Source organism: Castor canadensis, chromosome 10 (genome assembly GCF_047511655.1).
Source record: "Castor canadensis chromosome 10, mCasCan1.hap1v2, whole genome shotgun sequence".
In the NCBI taxonomy this organism is placed as follows: Eukaryota; Metazoa; Chordata; class Mammalia; order Rodentia; family Castoridae; genus Castor; species Castor canadensis.
Window position 1 is genome coordinate 15360684 of NC_133395.1, and position 17299 is coordinate 15377982.

At 45.0% G+C, this 17299-nt stretch overlaps 1 protein-coding gene across 7 annotated transcripts in view; it reads left to right on the top strand.

Moving 5' to 3' along the window:
• Abcc4 (ATP binding cassette subfamily C member 4 (PEL blood group)) overlaps positions 1-17299 on the top strand; it is a 229483-nt gene that overhangs the window by 45805 nt on the left and 166379 nt on the right. For 5 of the 7 annotated variants that reach the window (XM_020183142.2, XM_074043129.1, XM_074043130.1 and 2 more), the window contains one exon: positions 6002-6226. The exons of 1 other annotated variant lie outside the window; for it this stretch is intronic. In XM_020183142.2, the coding sequence (XP_020038731.1) occupies positions 6002-6226 (225 nt within the window). Of the gene's footprint in view, positions 1-3462; positions 3760-6001; positions 6227-17299 lie in introns of those variants that run through there. One more of the 7 variants, XM_074043134.1, reaches the window with a different exon arrangement.

Genomic DNA, 17299 nt, shown 5'->3' on the forward strand with positions numbered 1-17299 from the left:
CCTTGTGTGTGTCAGGCTCTCACTTCCAGTGAATTCTACCCCCAGCCTCCCAGGACTTCTATATACTAAAAGGAATCACAGCTTACACTGGTGTTGGCAAGAGCAGAGCAGGCCAGAGGTACCTGTCCCCTGTGTGCTTCAGGGCAGTGCCATGGGACTGAAGCGAGCCTCCACCCGCCCACAGCCCTCAGCATGGGACGTTGCAGCATGGGACGTTCGCACACACAGGCTGCCTCCTGATTTCTACTTGACTGTACTGTGCACTGTCTCCTCTGAGGTAGACAGGCGGAGGCACTGCAGGGAGTGTGGTATACTTAGGATCATGTGTTTTGTAAGTGACACAACCAGGTGGCAGACCTGGCTTCTGAAGCAAAACTGAGCTCTTCGCTCACCTGCTTTCCTTGAGAGCCACACTGTGTGGCATTTTCTTTCTTAGGGTTCTAAGGACATTTCAAAATATAAAACTGGGCTGGGATAATAAGCCTACGCTGTCCCTAAGCCAGCTTCAGTAATTATCAACTCAAGACCAGGCTTGAGTCATCTGATGCCCTGCTCGCTTCATCTTGAAGCTGTTCCCAGACATATCATTTTATCTGTGAGTGTTTTAGTATGTACTTTTTAAAAGATAAAAGCGTCTTTATAGGGCCAGGGTATAGGTCAGTCAGTGATAGAGTGTTTGTCTAGCATGTGCAGGCCCTGGGTTCAGTACCCAGCACTGCCTCCTACCTCCTCACAAAAACCGTAAAAGAGTCATTGTAATAGTCTTCATAAAACACTTGTTAAATATTCACATTAATATCTAGCCATGTGTCTGAATCTTTTTTTTTTTTTGATATTTTAGTTATTTATCTACTTATTTTTAAGAGGTGGGTTCTTGCCATGTTGCTCAGGCTGACCCAGAACTCCGGGGCTCAAGTGATTATCCAGCCTTGGTTCTAAGTAGCTGAGACTATAGGCACACACTAATGTACCTGGCTTTTTGGCATATCCCTTTGTGTTATTTTTCCTACACTTTGAATCAGTATCCCAACAAAGTGCAACTGGTTGACATAAGTTGTCCTTCAGAGTTTCCCACAGTATGGGTCGGGCAGGTTGCATTTCCCCTCCTGTGTCATTTAACATGCTTCTCTGCTACCAGGAGGTCGTAGATCTAGAATCGTGATCTGAATTCTGTTGATTTTGTTCCTGCCAGCTTTGGCAAAATTACTTCATAGAGAGGGCTGTGACCACCACTGCGAAGTGTCTAACGTGACATTGGCTTTCTTGGATGTGTGATATTAGGAATTGCTCATGATCTTTGCTTAAGATGCATTAACTCATTAGGGAGTTGCAAAATTGTGACACTCCAGTTCTTTCCCTCTTCATTTATTAGCTGAATATTAACTGAAATATGTCCATAAGCAGAATTTTCACTATTGGCAACTTTTTGGCTGCCCTGAGTTATAGTATATATAGGAAAACTGGAAAGGGTCTAGATTTTGTTACTGAACAAAACAAAACAAAGCAGTTTATAAAATAATGACTGTCTGGCATTCTCCTCTGGGGCTAATGAGTGTTTTGTTATTGTTTGTCTTGTTTGTTTTAGTGGGTAATACTGTGAGCTCATGGGTTTAAACATCGCTGGCGTGCTTCAGTCCCTTACAGTAATCCTCTGCACGCTGAGGCCATCCTGGCCTTTAGAGCTTGTTCAGATTGGGTCCTGAGTCTTTTGCTCATGCTCTGGGAGACTTTGTTAAGTTTCCTGCTTTCTGGAACATCCTGTTTCAGAAGATGTTCTCATCTTGAACAGCTTTCACCCCAGCTATGAAAACAGCCATTTCTCCAGGCTGTTTTTGATCCCTTTTAGAATTGGCATTTAAGGATGATAGCTGGGCATGGTGTGCATTGGGAGGCTGAGGCAGTAGGACCCTTGTTGGAGGCCAGTCTGGGCTATGTAGAAACCATTATCTGGGCACTGGAGGTGCTCATTGCTGCTGGATTTGTTGTTTCTTGGCTTTTTACTTGGACAAAAGCAGAATATGTATTACATATATATATAATATTATATATATATATATATATAATATTATATATATATATATATATATATATAAATTTGAGTTTATAGGGATCATTCTGAATCAGGTTCAGGACACTAGTGTTTTTACTTAACTTGTTTACTCTTCCATCTGTCTGTCTTTTCTCCCATGCCTCATACCAATTCTCGATGGTATTGATATGATTGTTCCTTTGATTTATCATACAGTATCAGCCTTTTCACCCATAATGTGATTTCTGAAAGAAAGCTAAGACTTTTTGGCACTCATATTGTACTTTGGGCAGGTATATCCATCTTTACAGGGAATGTATTTTACAGTTCTTTGTTTAATAACACTTAAGTAGTTTTTTTTACTTTTTGGGAGGGTTGTATCAATTAGATGGGTATATATTAGGAACACTGGCTTCATTTTACGCTCAAGTTTAGGTGTTGCTTTTGAAAAATTCAGCCAAGTTTGTAGGTTAGTATAATTTCTTGTTTCCAAATTCAAATACACCAAAAAGGATATTTTAAAAGAAGGTGTTGTCCATGCCAATTCTCTCTGTTCCTTCTCCATTTAGCGGTAACTTTAAAAGCAAATTATGATTCATCCTTTATAAATGTGATCTTTTTTAGTGTTGTTGTTCTGAGACAGTGTCTTACTATATAGCTCAGGTTTGCCTCAAACTCTAGATCCTCCTGCTTCAGCCTTCTAAATGCTGGGATTATATGTGTGCACCACCATGCATAATTAAATATGATCTTTTCTGAATACTGATATTTCCCTGCTTTGCAAATAGAGGGTCTTTGTTTCATGGTTGAAACCTCAGGATTTTGGGTTCCTATTTTTTAAATTTAATATGCATGGCAGCATCCCTAATTACAAGTCCACACAGCAGGTCTCTGACTCTTCTAAATTCAGACAGGGATGGGGCAGGACAGGAGGATAGTGATTATCTTTGCTAAAATTAGTTTCTGTCTAGAACCTTCCAGGGAGGGCATGCTCAGACCCCCTCCCATCAATGGAGTCTGCTCGTCAGTGGGAACTTAAACGTCCCTGGTGATTCTCACGTGTAGCCAGTTCTGGAAACCTGATTCAAAGAGAGCTTTAGGTGTCTCTGGGGTCATAGTGGTTCTGAGTTCCCCTAATTCACTATATTCTTCCTTATCTCTGGATTTTTCTCTGCTCCACCTTTGCCACCTGTTTGCTCATTTCTAAAATTAACTATCTATTCATTTTCCCCATAAACTCATTCTTTTTTTTGCTTGTATTGTTCATTCAAACATGCTTTTCTCTGATTGCTTGTTTGCTATGTTTTCTTTCTTTCTCACAAATGAAGGATGGTAGAATTGGGCAAGGAATATCTTAAGTCCTGGGTGAATGTGAGGGAGGCTCTATGCCCACTGGGACATTGTTCCATCAGGCTCTGTCATAAGTTACTCTGCAAAGCAAAGGATGGGGCCCAAATGGCAGAGTTTCAAGGAGGCTGAGTACCAAAGCCTCCCTTGAGAAATACTTGCCTTTGGGTAGTTAGAGACTCTGACAGAACTTTGAGCTATGGGGCAATGAGGGATCATATTGGGCTTTTAAAAGTCTCATGAGGTTTTACAGTTGAGCATTCCTGTGAAGGAATAAAGACCATATTCTTAGTTTGTTTGTGGAAAGATTCTTCTGTAGGGCACAGGTTGGTATCCAAGATTTGTGTGGCTTTTGCCTGATGTCCAGGAAGCTTAAATTTGGGGTAAGTCCGAAGTTTGATAATGAGTATTTTTCCAGTTGTTTTAGTTCTTAATATTTAAAGGTTAGGATTGGGGATGGATAGGTCTGTGGGAGGGAGGTTAGGTAAGGTCCATAAACCACTGTTACTCATTAATGAGCCTATTTGCTTGACTGGGTTGTTAAATGCTATCTCCCAGCAGGAAAATTTTAGACAGTTGGGTAATAGAGACCTGCCTTCTTTTGGTACCCTTCTGAGCTGTATTGTTCTCTGATGGAGGACATCACTCTTACTTTCTTCCTTTGAATCTCATCCATGTTGGGAGGACTGGGCAGCAGGCAGCACTGACTTCGAGATTTCATATGAAGTTTCAGGGGAGTTTGGGATGCCAGGAGTTACCTTTGGGCTTCTGATGGAGAGCCCAAGTTTGCATGCTGCTGACCTGGGCTGCCCTTAGCCATCCCTGGGCTGGAGCTGCCCATGTGTACAGTGTGGCCTCGTTGCCTCTCTGTGTACACCCCTGCAGTTTCATCGCAGTAAACTCTGAACAGCCTGTGTGACCACAGTGTCAGGGGCTCCTTCATAACTGCTAGTGCCTCTTGAGATGAGTGATGGGACATGCTGGAAGTGTGACAGTGAGCCTATGTGCCCTTGAGACCTTACTCGTAGTTCCACAAATAGTGTTTCCTTAGTTCTGTATAGTACACAAAAACTTCCATGACCTCATGGAAGGAAGCACAGTGGGTGAGGTCTTTGTTGTGTACACAGCAGGACAGGAGTGTAGGAGTTAATGCCATGGATCATTTGAAGGACTGGGACATCTTCTGTAAATATCCTGACCACTTGATTGGGAAGAAAATGTGTGTTAGCTTTGTTTGTTTGTTTCTTTATTCTTTTTCTTTCTTTTTTATTTATTTTTTTAAAATTCTCCTTTCCTCTTAATGTGTGTGGTCCTCACTTCATATGTAGAAAACAGGTATCAAAAGCAAACCTGTTAATAAGGGTAGGTTGCTTAAAAGGAAAAACTTGTTCAAAGTCGTGTTCTTGAAAGATTTTCAGTCTTTGGGCATTTTGTCCTTTCAGGAGGAAGGGATGACATGTAGGGCCTTGTGTTCATTTTTGGTCAATTGGATTTCCAGTGAGTGTTTTTCTTTGGGGTGTGTGTGTGTGTGTTGGTCTCTGATGGGGTTTGCAGGGAGGAAGCAGGTTATGGGGTGGAGTGGTCACCTGGCAGGGAGAGCATATGAGCAAGGGAAAGAAAATTCCTTTTCCTGTTGTATACTTGGGCTCAAGCACTGCTTTGCTATTTCTCTGCCTGTAGGCATGGGGAAGAAAATGGCTTTCCCTATGTCTTATTTAAGAGGTAGAGCCCAGTGCTTCATAGCTCATAGGTGCAGGATTTTAATTTTTGCCTTGGAGAACAGATGGTTATTAATATTTGTTTAAAACCTGCACCTGCCATTTGAGGTTGATTGAGAACTGCTCACGACAGTATCTTTTAGCTTGACTTGTGTGCTGTGCTTAATCTTTACTCCAGACTGCTAAGTGAAGATGGCAATACCTCTGGGCACATTTCATGTTCTAGGAGTAGAAATGTTAAAGGCATTCCCTTCATTATAGGGCCGAGCCTGGGTACCTCTCAAACCTGGCTTCTGTTTAATACTTCCAACAGAAGCTGAACCCTGTTCTCTTCAATCTGTTGATATGTGGATTTTGGGCTGGGAAACACTAGGAGGTTCTCTTTTCTGATCTGTGTTTGTGCCGACATCTCAGTTGGTAAGAGCTCAGCAAGTGGGAGGAGATGACATGAGTGTGCCCTCCCATGTGTGAGCGAGCCATCCTCTCTTCTGTTTGGGCGGCAGTGTTGGGAGTTCAGAGGAAACGGACAGATCAAGGGCTGGGCTGTCCACTAGTTCCTTACCCTTTTCCTCCCTGGCCACTTTTTTTCTTATTCATCTTCAGCCAAGATTTTATTGGTGGCTTGCCAAATGTGTTTTAAAGCACTGGTTGTAACATTTATTGAGCATCCACAGTGGACCAAGCAGTGTACTAAAGCTTTATTGTCTTTGAACTTGTGATTTTGCCTTCAGGTTTAGACTGTTACTGGCTGTCTTAAAGAAGAAAGCAGTTCTGTGTTTTTTAAGTTAGTGATGAGTGTTATACTTTGTCAAAATGCCTTTTTCATGTGCTGGTAAAAGAAGTGCTTGTGTTGAGAAAACTTGGTGTGGTTTCTACTTCTAATGAAGGCTTTTTCTTTTTCTTTTAGGAAGGCACCAAAGTAATTCAGCCCATATTTTTGGGGAAAGTTATTAATTATTTTGAAAGTTATGATCCCAGCGATTCTGTGGCTTTGCACACAGCTTATGGCTATGCCACAGTGCTGACTGTCTGCACGCTCTTTTTGGCCATCTTGCATCACCTGTATTTCTATCACGTTCAGTGCGCTGGAATGAGGTTAAGAGTAGCCATGTGTCATATGATTTACAAGAAGGTAAGTGACCTTCAGCATAAAAGGTACTTCCCCTGAAGTCTGAGAGCATGCCGTGAAGTTCTTATAAAACTAAACATGTTGTAAATGGTCAGTTAAGCCACACTAGAGATGCTTACTATTTGTATCAGGCTTTTTTAAAAAGCAAACTTTCCCAATATAATCTGAAAGTTTTCTGTTGTAATCAAGTTGTTTGTGCTTGCAATACCAAGGCTGTTGCAAAATAATGAATTTATAATGGAATGTAGTTAAAAGATAAATACTACATTGATTTTCATAGTTAAATCTTATAGTTGTTAATAGAAAAATGTTTTTGCTCGTTAAAACCTTCACTGATATCAGAGTTGTGTTTAAAAGTGTACTTCAGTGAAATTGGGTCTTTAGCATGAAATCCAGGAGAAAAGAATGTCATTGCAGAAGGGACTTAAGTGTTTTAAATGAGCTGTTCAGTTACAGTCAACATAATTCAATTAACTACAGAAAAATATAAATGGATCCATGGTAAATACAGGCTGTATTTAATGAGCTAAAGTTAGTTATGCTTGTCCTTAATGATTTTTTTAAATAAAATAATTAAATGTTTTGTGATAACACTTTCAATTTTAGACTTTTAAAATAATTTTGGAGAGAAGTTACAGTTTTTCGTGTTGCTTCTCTTTCAGGTTAAATTTTTTAAAGTATGTTGCTTTCCTCTTACTGAAGCTTTAATGGTGAGACCAGATTTGTTGTGTCCAGTGCTTTTTGTATCGAGAAATGCCACAAAATTACCCTGTGACTTGCCTTGGTTATTAACTGCTGTGAAGTGAATAGGATTTCAGGTGTCTTTACAAAGGAACTGCCATCGGGAGGCAGGTGTCAGGAGCTGAAGAACTCTTTATAAACTCCATCCTGGATGTCTTTCTCTGGGTCATTTGCTTTCCTTTTTTTTATTTAGAAAAAAATCATCATCTGAATATAAAATGAAACAATGTAAGCATTGCCTCTTTTACCTCCTTGTTGATTCATCTAAAGCTTCTATTTATTGTGAGTCATTTTCTTGGCAAAACACAAGGTGCCGGCTCCACGTTTTCCTTTGAGTGGTCTTAGGAATCTTGGAGTAGTAAATCCTTGGAGGCTGAGCGTCTGGTCTATGGTAGGCTACAGCAAGCACACCGTTTCCTCATCTGTGACGTGGAAATGGTAACAGTGTCTTTGGGCTGTAGTCAAGGGGTCTTCGTCGTCATGACCATCATCACCATCGTCACCATCATCACCACTGTCGTCGTCATCACAGCCTGTCGCACTCCTTTCTGTCATGTAGAAGAGTACTTAGGTTTCTGTATAAATTGGCTAGATTTTCATCTTTCTGGTTTATGTTCTCCAAATATATGAAGTTTCTTTTATTGCACTCCACGGTGGACACCTTAATCCCAGGAGTCAAGAGTGAGGTGCTGATTCAGTCAAACAAAGCTCTTGCACAGGTGCAGTGTTGTTCACCTGTTTTCTTTCTCTTTCCACTAATGCTTTGGAAAGTAGCCTTTGGGAAATCTGATCTAGCTTTGCAGATTTGCTTACCTGAATGTAAACATCTCCCAAAGGTATTAATTTGCTGGCTGGATTATCCTAGAAGAATTATCTCTTTATGAAGTCAAGAATTGCTTGGGTCAGACCACAGACTTAACCTGAAATTCCAGAAACATGGGAAAGAAATAAGGCCAGCTTTCCTTGCCTCGCACAAGGTCTGCTTCCTTAGGTCAGGAGCTGGCTGCAGTGTCGCATCTGCAGTGTTCGCAGTTCAGAGGCAGGCCCTGCCCTTCAGTTCCTGGGCTTGGGAGCTGTCAGGTTGCTTGTAATAATTGGAATGACTGCTAAGCTCATTGCTGTGCTTTGTGGTACTGAATGATCTTGTGGGATGTATTCTATAAAAATGACTTGATATTTATTTACCTTCACAGCTTTGGTAGAGTTACTTTTGGCTTCTCACTATTAATTTTTAAAATTATGGTAACAGATTGCATAACATAAAATCTACCACGTCACTTTTTAAGTGTATAGCTCAGTGGCGTTAATTATATTAATATTATTATGCTGCCATTGTCACCTTCTAACTCCAGAACTTCTCCATTGTCTCAAACTGAAACCCGCATCCATTCAGCACTAGGGCTGCTTTCCTTCTTCCTCCAGCTGTCACCAGCCTATGAATTTGACTACCATGGATTCTTCGTGTAAGTGGAATCATACAGGATTTGTCCTTTTGTGTCTGGCTTACTTCATGTAGCAAAATGACTTCAAGGTTTATGTGTATTGTAGCATGAGTCACAATTCCCTTTAAGGCTGAATAATATTCCATCGTATGACATGCCACATTTTGTTTACCATTCATCTGGTGGGCGTTTGGGTTGTTCCCATCTTGGGCTATTGTGGATGCTACTGTGGTGAACATGGGTGTACAGTATCTATTTGAGTCCCTGAATTCATTTCTTTTGGGCATATATTCACAACTGAGATCGTTGATCATAAGGTAGCTCTGTCTTTAATTTTTGGGGGACTACCATACTGTAGTTCCTAAGAACATTCCTACCTCATCATTGACTTTCTGCTTGAGTACTAAATGAAGAGAATTTGAAAAAACTGGTGGTTTTTTTTTAAAGAAGTATATATTATTTGTACAAAGGGTTTCACTGTGATATTTCTATATGTAGAATTTATTTATTTATTTTGGAGACAGAGTATCTATCCATTGCCTATGTAGCCCAGACTGGTTTTGAATTTGTGGTCTTCCTGCCTCAGCCTCCTGAGTGCTGGGATTATAGCTTTATACCTCCACACCCTGCTTGAAGAGAAGTTTTTATCAGCTATGATAGTCTTTCATTTGGATTGGTGGCTCTAAGGGTGTTGTCTGTTAAAATGGCCCATGAAGTCTATTCAGGTTCCTCAGATCTTGGGCTGTCAGAATTTTTACCAAACAAAAGGACTGTGAAATGTGGGCTAGTTTTCAGTGAACTGAATAGATTGGCAGAACATGGGCCCCTCTAGGCAACGGTGAGGTGAACATTGTACTCACTCATTTTGGAAAGTCACCTTCAGTTGCTAGTCACATTCCTAACAAGATTGCTGTCACCTCTTTAATGGGACCAGTGGTCTGCTTCCTGGTGTTACTTCTTGCCTGGCTTCAAGTCCCAAGGGGTTCTTTCCCTGGCTTGAGCATAGGAGGAAGTCATGCTGGGTGATGACAGTGACTTGGGTCCAGATAAGCCTGGGTTAAAATAGCCGAGGCCCTCCAGCCTCAGGCACTCACAAGAGTGCATCTTTCTTTGCTAGCCCTGACCTGGGCTCAGGGCCTGTGAAGAACTCAGAGTGCTGAAGGTCTGCATTCTTGGGGCAGGCAGGACACTGTCTCCACACTCAGGATGGTCTCGCCATCTTCTTCGAGTTAGGCAGTACACCAGGCACAGCAGTTTCTCCTCAGATCTCTGGCTTAATCAGCTCTGGGTTTCCGGACTTTGTGTCCAGTTTGAAGAACCAGGGTGGTTTCCGAATTGGACTGGCTTCCGAGGAGCAGGTTTTGATGGTGGGTTGGCTTGCTCTGAATGCTAGGGAAAGCCACGGCAGTCACTGTGCAGGCAGTAGCTGCTCTCTGCTATTTGTCACATGGAGTAGACTTCCTTGCAGAGTCTAGTAAGTTTGGGCAGACTTCTTATCTTGGCTGAAGCTGCTTGTCTTCACTTTCTTTAGAGTTATCTCAAAGGGAAGGTTGTGGGGGAGTTTGTCCTTCTGAGTTTTAGCTTCTAAGATGAGTTGATTCCATGCAGACATCATAGATCTGTCTTATGGGGTTTTGTATTGTGATATCTGTGCTTTAGTGGGTTGGGGAAAGCTTTAGCAGTGTCTGAGACACACGGTATCATATTTGTAGTTCTTGGACAGAGCTTAATTTTGTTTTTGTTTGAAGTAGACTATTTTGCTTTATATTTACGCTGGACAATATGAAATTGTAGATACTCAACTGTTTGGGGCTTCCCAAGCCAACAGTTTCACATGGTTCAATCTAATATTTTGCCTTTTGGTCTGTGGTTAGGCTTCGTTTCTGAAGTCCTCTAGGGAGTATTGTCAAAGTGAAACTGTGTGCTATTTATGGAACTAGAGTATCTTCCTTGGAGGCATGTGATACTTTGGTTAGACTTTTTCTCCTAGTGGTACTTTTTTAATGTTTTGACAAAATTAGAATGAACTTCTAATTAGACCGTCCTACACTGTTCATAGTACATTAAAGCATTTTTCTTCTAAATCATTTATTTCCATTTTTCTGTTTTATTTCTGACAGGAACTTGAATCAGATCTGGGTGTTTTGTGAAAAGTTAATCCCATCAAGTGCCAGTTTGTTGGTCTTTCGGTTTGCTACAGAAAAGCTAAGAGGAGCCATTTTAGTTTCTGTGATTAGAGTTGGAGTTTACAGTGCAAGTAGCTATTTTGTTACCTTTTTCAAAGTGGGATCTGTGTTGCTCAGCGTCCAGTGTCAGTGCCTCCTTGCATATGATTGCTTCTCTGCTCTGCAGTGCAGTGGGAAGGGCTTAGCTCTGCTTCCCAAACGGAGCTGCGTTGTGGATTCACCAGAGGGAACCTTTAAACCCACATTGGTGTCTGGTGGACATTCTGATTTTATGTCATGGAGGGAGTTTTAAAAGCCCTCAGATGATACTAATATGCCTAACACACATGTTCAACTTAACTTTTCTTCTACTTTTTTTGTTTTTTTGGGGTACTGGAGTTTGAACTTCTTTGGCCGGTGGGCAGCCACCCCATGGCGATCAGGGATTCTCTGCTCGACCTTCCACTCCATCCCCTCCTTCCTTTCATGGTTACCATGTCAAACTCTGGCGCACAGCGATTACAGCACGTGGTGATTAGAGGCTTCATGGTTACCATGGCAACTCCCGCACATGGCAATTGGAGACTTCCTGTTTCACCCTCCTCCTTCCTCTTCCCCTCTAATTACATGGCAACTCCTGCTGGCAGGCAATGGGTTCTGACCTATGCTACAGATCCATATTACCCTAAGTTCCTCCTTACCAACCCTCAACCTATCCTGACGCCCCATAATACCTTAAGCTCTTGACTTCACCCAAGCTATAAAAACTGGGCTGCCATTTCTCGGGCGCGACTTCTCCGGCCCTGCTCTTTGGGACAGTGAACCTCGCCCGAGAGCGCGCTCTCAATAAAGCTTGCTTTAAGCCTATTTGCTTTATTATTTGGCTCCAATTTGGCCTTCCCATCCACGTCGACCTAACATTTGGTGCCAAAACCCGGGAGGAAGCGAGTCTCACCTGACTCCAGGCAGTCGGGTCTCTGGGCCAGGCCCTGGCTTGAGGCCCTTCCTCCTCTCGGGACTGATGCTCTGGCTCCTCCGGCTTGGGTGAGTCTCCTCCCCCGTTTTGTTCCTCCACTGGCCCCTGTCCTAGTCGCAGCCACGCCAGGATCAGCCCCTCCGCTTCTCCTCGCACCTGGGCACCCGGAGAGACGTCTCCCCTGTCCAGCCTGCCTCCTCCGAACCGGGTCTCCTCTTTTAGTGAGGGACGCTTCTCTAAAGGTTGAGACTTTCCATCAATTTGGGGATGGGTTCCTCCCAGTCCAAGCTGGACTCAGGAACTCTTTTGTCCTGTCTTCTCTCAAACTTCCAAAATTTGGGACTCTCTCCAGACCTCTGTCACCAGCAGCTCATTTTCTACTGCACCATGGCATGGCCACAATACACCTTAAACAACAACTCAAAATGGCCTTCACGGTACACTTTTGATTTTAACATCCTCACTGATCTTGACAATTTTTGCTGTCAAACCCATAGATGGTCTGAGGTCCCATATGTACAGGCCTTCTGGGAACTGCGCTCTCACCCCTCTCTGTGCCTCCAATGTTCCCCTTCTCAGATCCTTCTAACACCCAATTCTTCTGAGTCCCCTCCCCCACACCCCAACCCTTCTCCTTTATCTGAATCCACTGAATTCCTCCCCCCTCCCCCCCACCAACCACAGCCACCCTCATCATCACATCCAGCTTCCCCTCCCCCTCCCCCACTCACAGAACCTTCCCCACCCAAGCAGCATCTCCTTTGGCCTTGCCTCCCACACCCCCTGCTCCACCTACTCCCTGCCCTCCTACATCCCCAATAGCCTCCCACACTCGCTCACACCGCCCTTCCCCACCCCCTCTCCTTGTCCTCTCTGAGAGGTGACTGGAGCGGAAGGACCGGTCCGAGTCCATGTTCCTTTCTCCCTCCAGGTCCTATAACAAATAGAAAAGCGCCTGGGGTCCTTCTCCGCCAACCCCTCTGTCTATGCCAAAGAGTTCTGCTATCTGTCTCAGATAGCAGATAGATAACTTGGCATGACATATTTGTCATTATGGCCTCCACCCTCACCCCTTGGAGGCGGGAACGCATTAAGGCAGCTGCCCAACACTATGCCCACTTAGCTGACCTCACAGTCCCAGTTGGGAAAGACGCAATTCCCGACTGCAACCCTAACTGGGACTATCAACCCGAAGCTCCAGGACACTGCTTTAGAGACATAATGATTTGATGCCTCCTGCAGGGCATGAGCACAGTGTCCAACAAAATTGTAAATTTTGATAAACTCCACGAGATAACCCAGGGAGCTGATGAAAATCTGGCTGTTTTTCTTAACCGCCTCCAGGAGGCCCTCACCCAATATACCCAATTAGACCCCACCTCCCCTGCTGGGGCAGCAATCCTGGCTAGACATTTTATATCTCAGTCCATACCAGATATTAGAGCTAAACTAAAAAAGGCCAAAGATGGCCCTCAAACCCCTATACAGGATCTGATGAAAATGGCATTTAAAGTTTTTAATGCCCGAGACGAGGCAGCAGAGTCAACCTGCCAAAAACACCTCCAATAGAAGGTGGCCCTCCAAACCCAAGCCTTGGTAGCAGCCCTGCGGCCAGCAGGACCACAGCCCTGAGTCAAAGGAGGAACCCGAAACCTCCCCTCTGGGGGCCTGCTTCAGATGTGGCAAGGCCCGAGACATCCAACTAAACCCTGCCCAAAGTGCAAACAGGTGGGTCACTGGGGATCACATTGTCCTGGACAGGGCTCACCCCCTGCGGCTCCCCGTGGAGGGTCAGCCCCACCAGACATCCAGATCCCCGACTTTCTCGGACTGGCAGAACATTGATGACGCCTTGACTCGGGAACCCCAGTCACCCTCGCTGAGCCCAGGGTCACGCTCCAGGTAGTGGGTAAGTCCATCTCCTTCCTCTTGGACACGGGGACTACCTATTCTCTGCTGCTTGCCCACTCGGGTTTAACAGTTCCTTCATCAGTCTCTGTTATGGGAATTGACGGCTTTCCCTTCTGCCCATACAAAACTCTGCCCCTTCCTTGCTCTGCTAGAGGTATATACAAAACTCTGCCCCTTCCTTGCTCTGCTAGAGGTATTATATTTCCACTCTTTCCTTATCATCCCATCCTGCTGTGCCTCACTTCTAGGTCGAGATATTGTAACAAAGCTTGGGGCCTCCATAACCATCCCTCCCCACCTACCAGAATCTCTAGCTTCCCACTCACTCCTTCTGGCCTCTGCCAGCCACCTAACCCCTTTGCCTCCTGGGCCTGCTCCGCCCACCTTTCCTCTTCCGGTCAACCCCATTGTCTGGGACATCTCAGACCTGGTTGTGGCTACACACCACTCGCCCATCCACATTTCTCTTATGGACCCTAACCAATATCCCTGTAGACCCCAATTTCCTATTTCAGAAACCCAGTACACTTCTACAATATGTGGATGACCTCCTTCTGTGCTCCCCCTTCCAGCAGGACTCTGAAACGGGAACAGCCAACCTCCTTAACTTTCTAGACTCTAAGGGATACTGGGTCTCCCCAGCCAAGGCCCAACTCTGCTTACAAGGTGTTACTTTCCTGGGCTTCTGTCTCACCCCCCATCTCAAAGGCACTTACCATGGACCAGGTCCAAACCTTGAAGGCCCTCCCTCCTCCTAATGATGCCCCCAAAATTTTATCCTTCTTGGGCTTCATTGGGTTTTTCAGACACTGGATTCCTAAATTTGCCTCATTGGCCTGCCCACTGTACCAGGCTGCCAAGGAGACTCCCACTGGTCCACTCATCTCTCCGTCCATGGTCTGTCACTGTTTTTCTTCTCTCAGGGACACCCTCCTTCAGGCTCCAGCCTTGGCCCTCCCAAACCCTTCCAAACCATACCACTTATTTACAGATGAAACTTCTGGAATAGCCAAAGTGGTCCTTACCCAACTATCAGGCCCTATTCACTGACCAATCGCTTACCTCTCCAGGCAGCTGGACCCCACTGTCGGGGGCTGGCACCGTGCCTCCAAGCCCTTGCAGCAGCAACCACCCTCACCAGGGAGGCTCTTAAGCTATCCCAACTACAACCAATAACTGTATATTCCCCACACAGACTCGCTGACCTCCTCACCCATTCTTCTCTCTCTCTCATTGGAGCTTCCCGCCTATAGACGTTTCACCTCCTATTCATCGACAATCCTGATATAACTCTCACTACTTGCTCCCCACTCAACCTCGCTACACTGCTTCCCCCCCCCAATAGCCTCTAACCCAACCCATTCCTGTCCTGAAACAATGGACAGTCTCATGACCCCCAGGCAGGATCTTACCGACTCTCCCTTACCTTCTCCTGACCTATGTTTGTTGACGGGAGCTCCATCCTAGATGACCAGGGAGGCCGCCGAGCTGCCTATGCCGTAGTCACCATCGACCCTCTTCAGGTACTGACATCAACTTGCCTCCCTCTGGGAACAACACCTCAAAAGGCTGAACTCACGGCTTTAACCCAGGCGCTCACCATCGCCAAAGATAAAACTGCTGATATTTATACTGACTCTAAATATGCTTTCCTTATAGCACACCCTCATGCAGCCATCTGGAAGGAGAGGGGCTTCACATGGGGCACCCCAGTGGTCAACGGACCCCTCATTGCCAAACTATTACAAGCTCTACAGCTCCCAAAGGGGGTCGCCGTTGTCCATTGCAGGGGACACCAGACTCCAACGACACAGTGGCACGAGGAATGCCTTCACGGATCTAACGGCCCGAAAGACAACCGAACAGTCAATTCCCCCACCTATCCTCTTCCTCTCTTCTAGCTTTACTCCAAACTATGAGCCAAAAGAACAAACTGCTCTCCTCAAAGAAGGGGGAATTATGTCCCTCAATGGGTGGATCTTCAAAGACAACCATCTGATCCTCCCCTTGGGCCAGACAACAGAGGTCATCACTGCCATCCACAACTCACTACACATAGGCCCCAAGGCCCTTCTCTCCTTCTGAAACCCGTGTTTCACCCCAGGGGCCTCCAATCCACCATCTGTCAGGTCCAGGAGGCCTGCTCCATTTGCTGTCAAGCAAACCCCCACAAGCAGACTCCTTCTCCGCCAATCCCTCCACCAACTCTGCGGTGGACAGTCTGGTGAAGATTGGCAGATCGATTTCACTCATATGCCATTTAACTCGGGTAACCTTCCACCACATGATGCTCCAGGTTCATGACTACCAGCTCCTCCCCATGGGGTCGGGCTGTACCGGTCAAGTGGCCTAAGACATCCCTAGCCCCTAACTTCACCTCCTTTCAGCAGGAAGTAGCTAGAACCAATTCTGCGCCCCTATACCAAAGAGTCTGAGATGTTTGGCTGGTGGGCAGCCACCCCATGGTGATCAGGGACTCTCTGCTCAGCCTTCCACTCCATCCCCTCCTTCCTTTCATGGTTACCTTGTTAAACTCCAGCGCGCAGCAATTATGGCGCAAGGCGATTAGAGGCTTCATGGTTACCATGGCAACTCCCACACATGGCAATTGGAGACTTCCTGTTTCTCTCTCCTCCTTCCTCTTCCCCTCTAATTACCATGGCAACTCCCTTTGGCAGGCAATGGGTCCTGACCTATCCTACAGATCCATATTACCCTAAGTTCCTCCCCACCAAACCTCAACCTATCCCGACACCCCGTAATACCTTAAGCTCTTGACTTCACCCAAGCTATAAAAACTGGGCTGCCATTTCTCGGGCACGACTTCTCCGGTCCTGCTCTTTGGGACGGTGAACCTCGCCCGAGAGCGCACTCTCAATAAAGCTTGCTTTAAGCCCGAGAGCGCACTCTCAATAAAGCTTGCTTTAAGCCTGTTTGCGTTATTATTTGGCTCCAATTTGACCTTCCCATCCACGTGGACCTAACAGAACTAAGGGCCTTATGCTTGCTAGATAGGCGCTCTGCCACTTGAGTCATCTCCAGCCCTTTTTCCTCCACTTTGTTTTAGATAGGGTTTTGTGCTTTAGGGCCAGCTTTGGACTGTGTGTGACCTTCCTACCTCTGCCTTTTGCCATGCCTAGATTGTTTATTGACATGGGATCTTGATAACTATTACCTAGGCTGGCCTTGAACTGTGATCCTCCCAATCTCCACCTCCCAAGTAGTTGGAATTACAGGTGTGAGCCTCAGTGCCTAGCTTAACTTTCTCATATGCTTGTCATCAAACTTTGCAGTACATAAGGGTAGCATATGTTTACAGGTTTAACCCTTCTCTGTAGTGAATAAAGCTTTTGAATTGCAGGTGCAAACCTCAATGATGGTAGTTGTTTATCAGCCCCAAGTATCTTAGAACCTGGGCTCAATCTCATATGAAGGCTTGCTGAGGTGTTGAGTTAGATGCCCAGGTATTTTGTGGAAGACACTGTGGCAGATCAGATGGACAGAGATTGTAAGCATGGACTCTGAAAGAAGCCAGACCTGTGTTTCAGTCCTGATTTTGCCATTTACTAATCTGTAAAAGAAGCACATTCATTTTGCAGAGCCTCAGTTTCATGATCTTTAAAATGGGAATAAAAGTATCTGCATCATGAAGTTGTTGTGAGTCCTGGATAAAATAATTTCTGTAAAGTACTTGGTAGAGAAGAAGTGAGTTACTAGGAGAGCAGGGGTTTTGTAAACTCAGATTGGAGGCTCTGTAGTTGGAGAGCTTTCTTATGAAGCTCCATTTTCCACTTTCTGGTTCTCTCTCCCAGACAAGCTGCTCTGAACTTCAGTGTCCTCA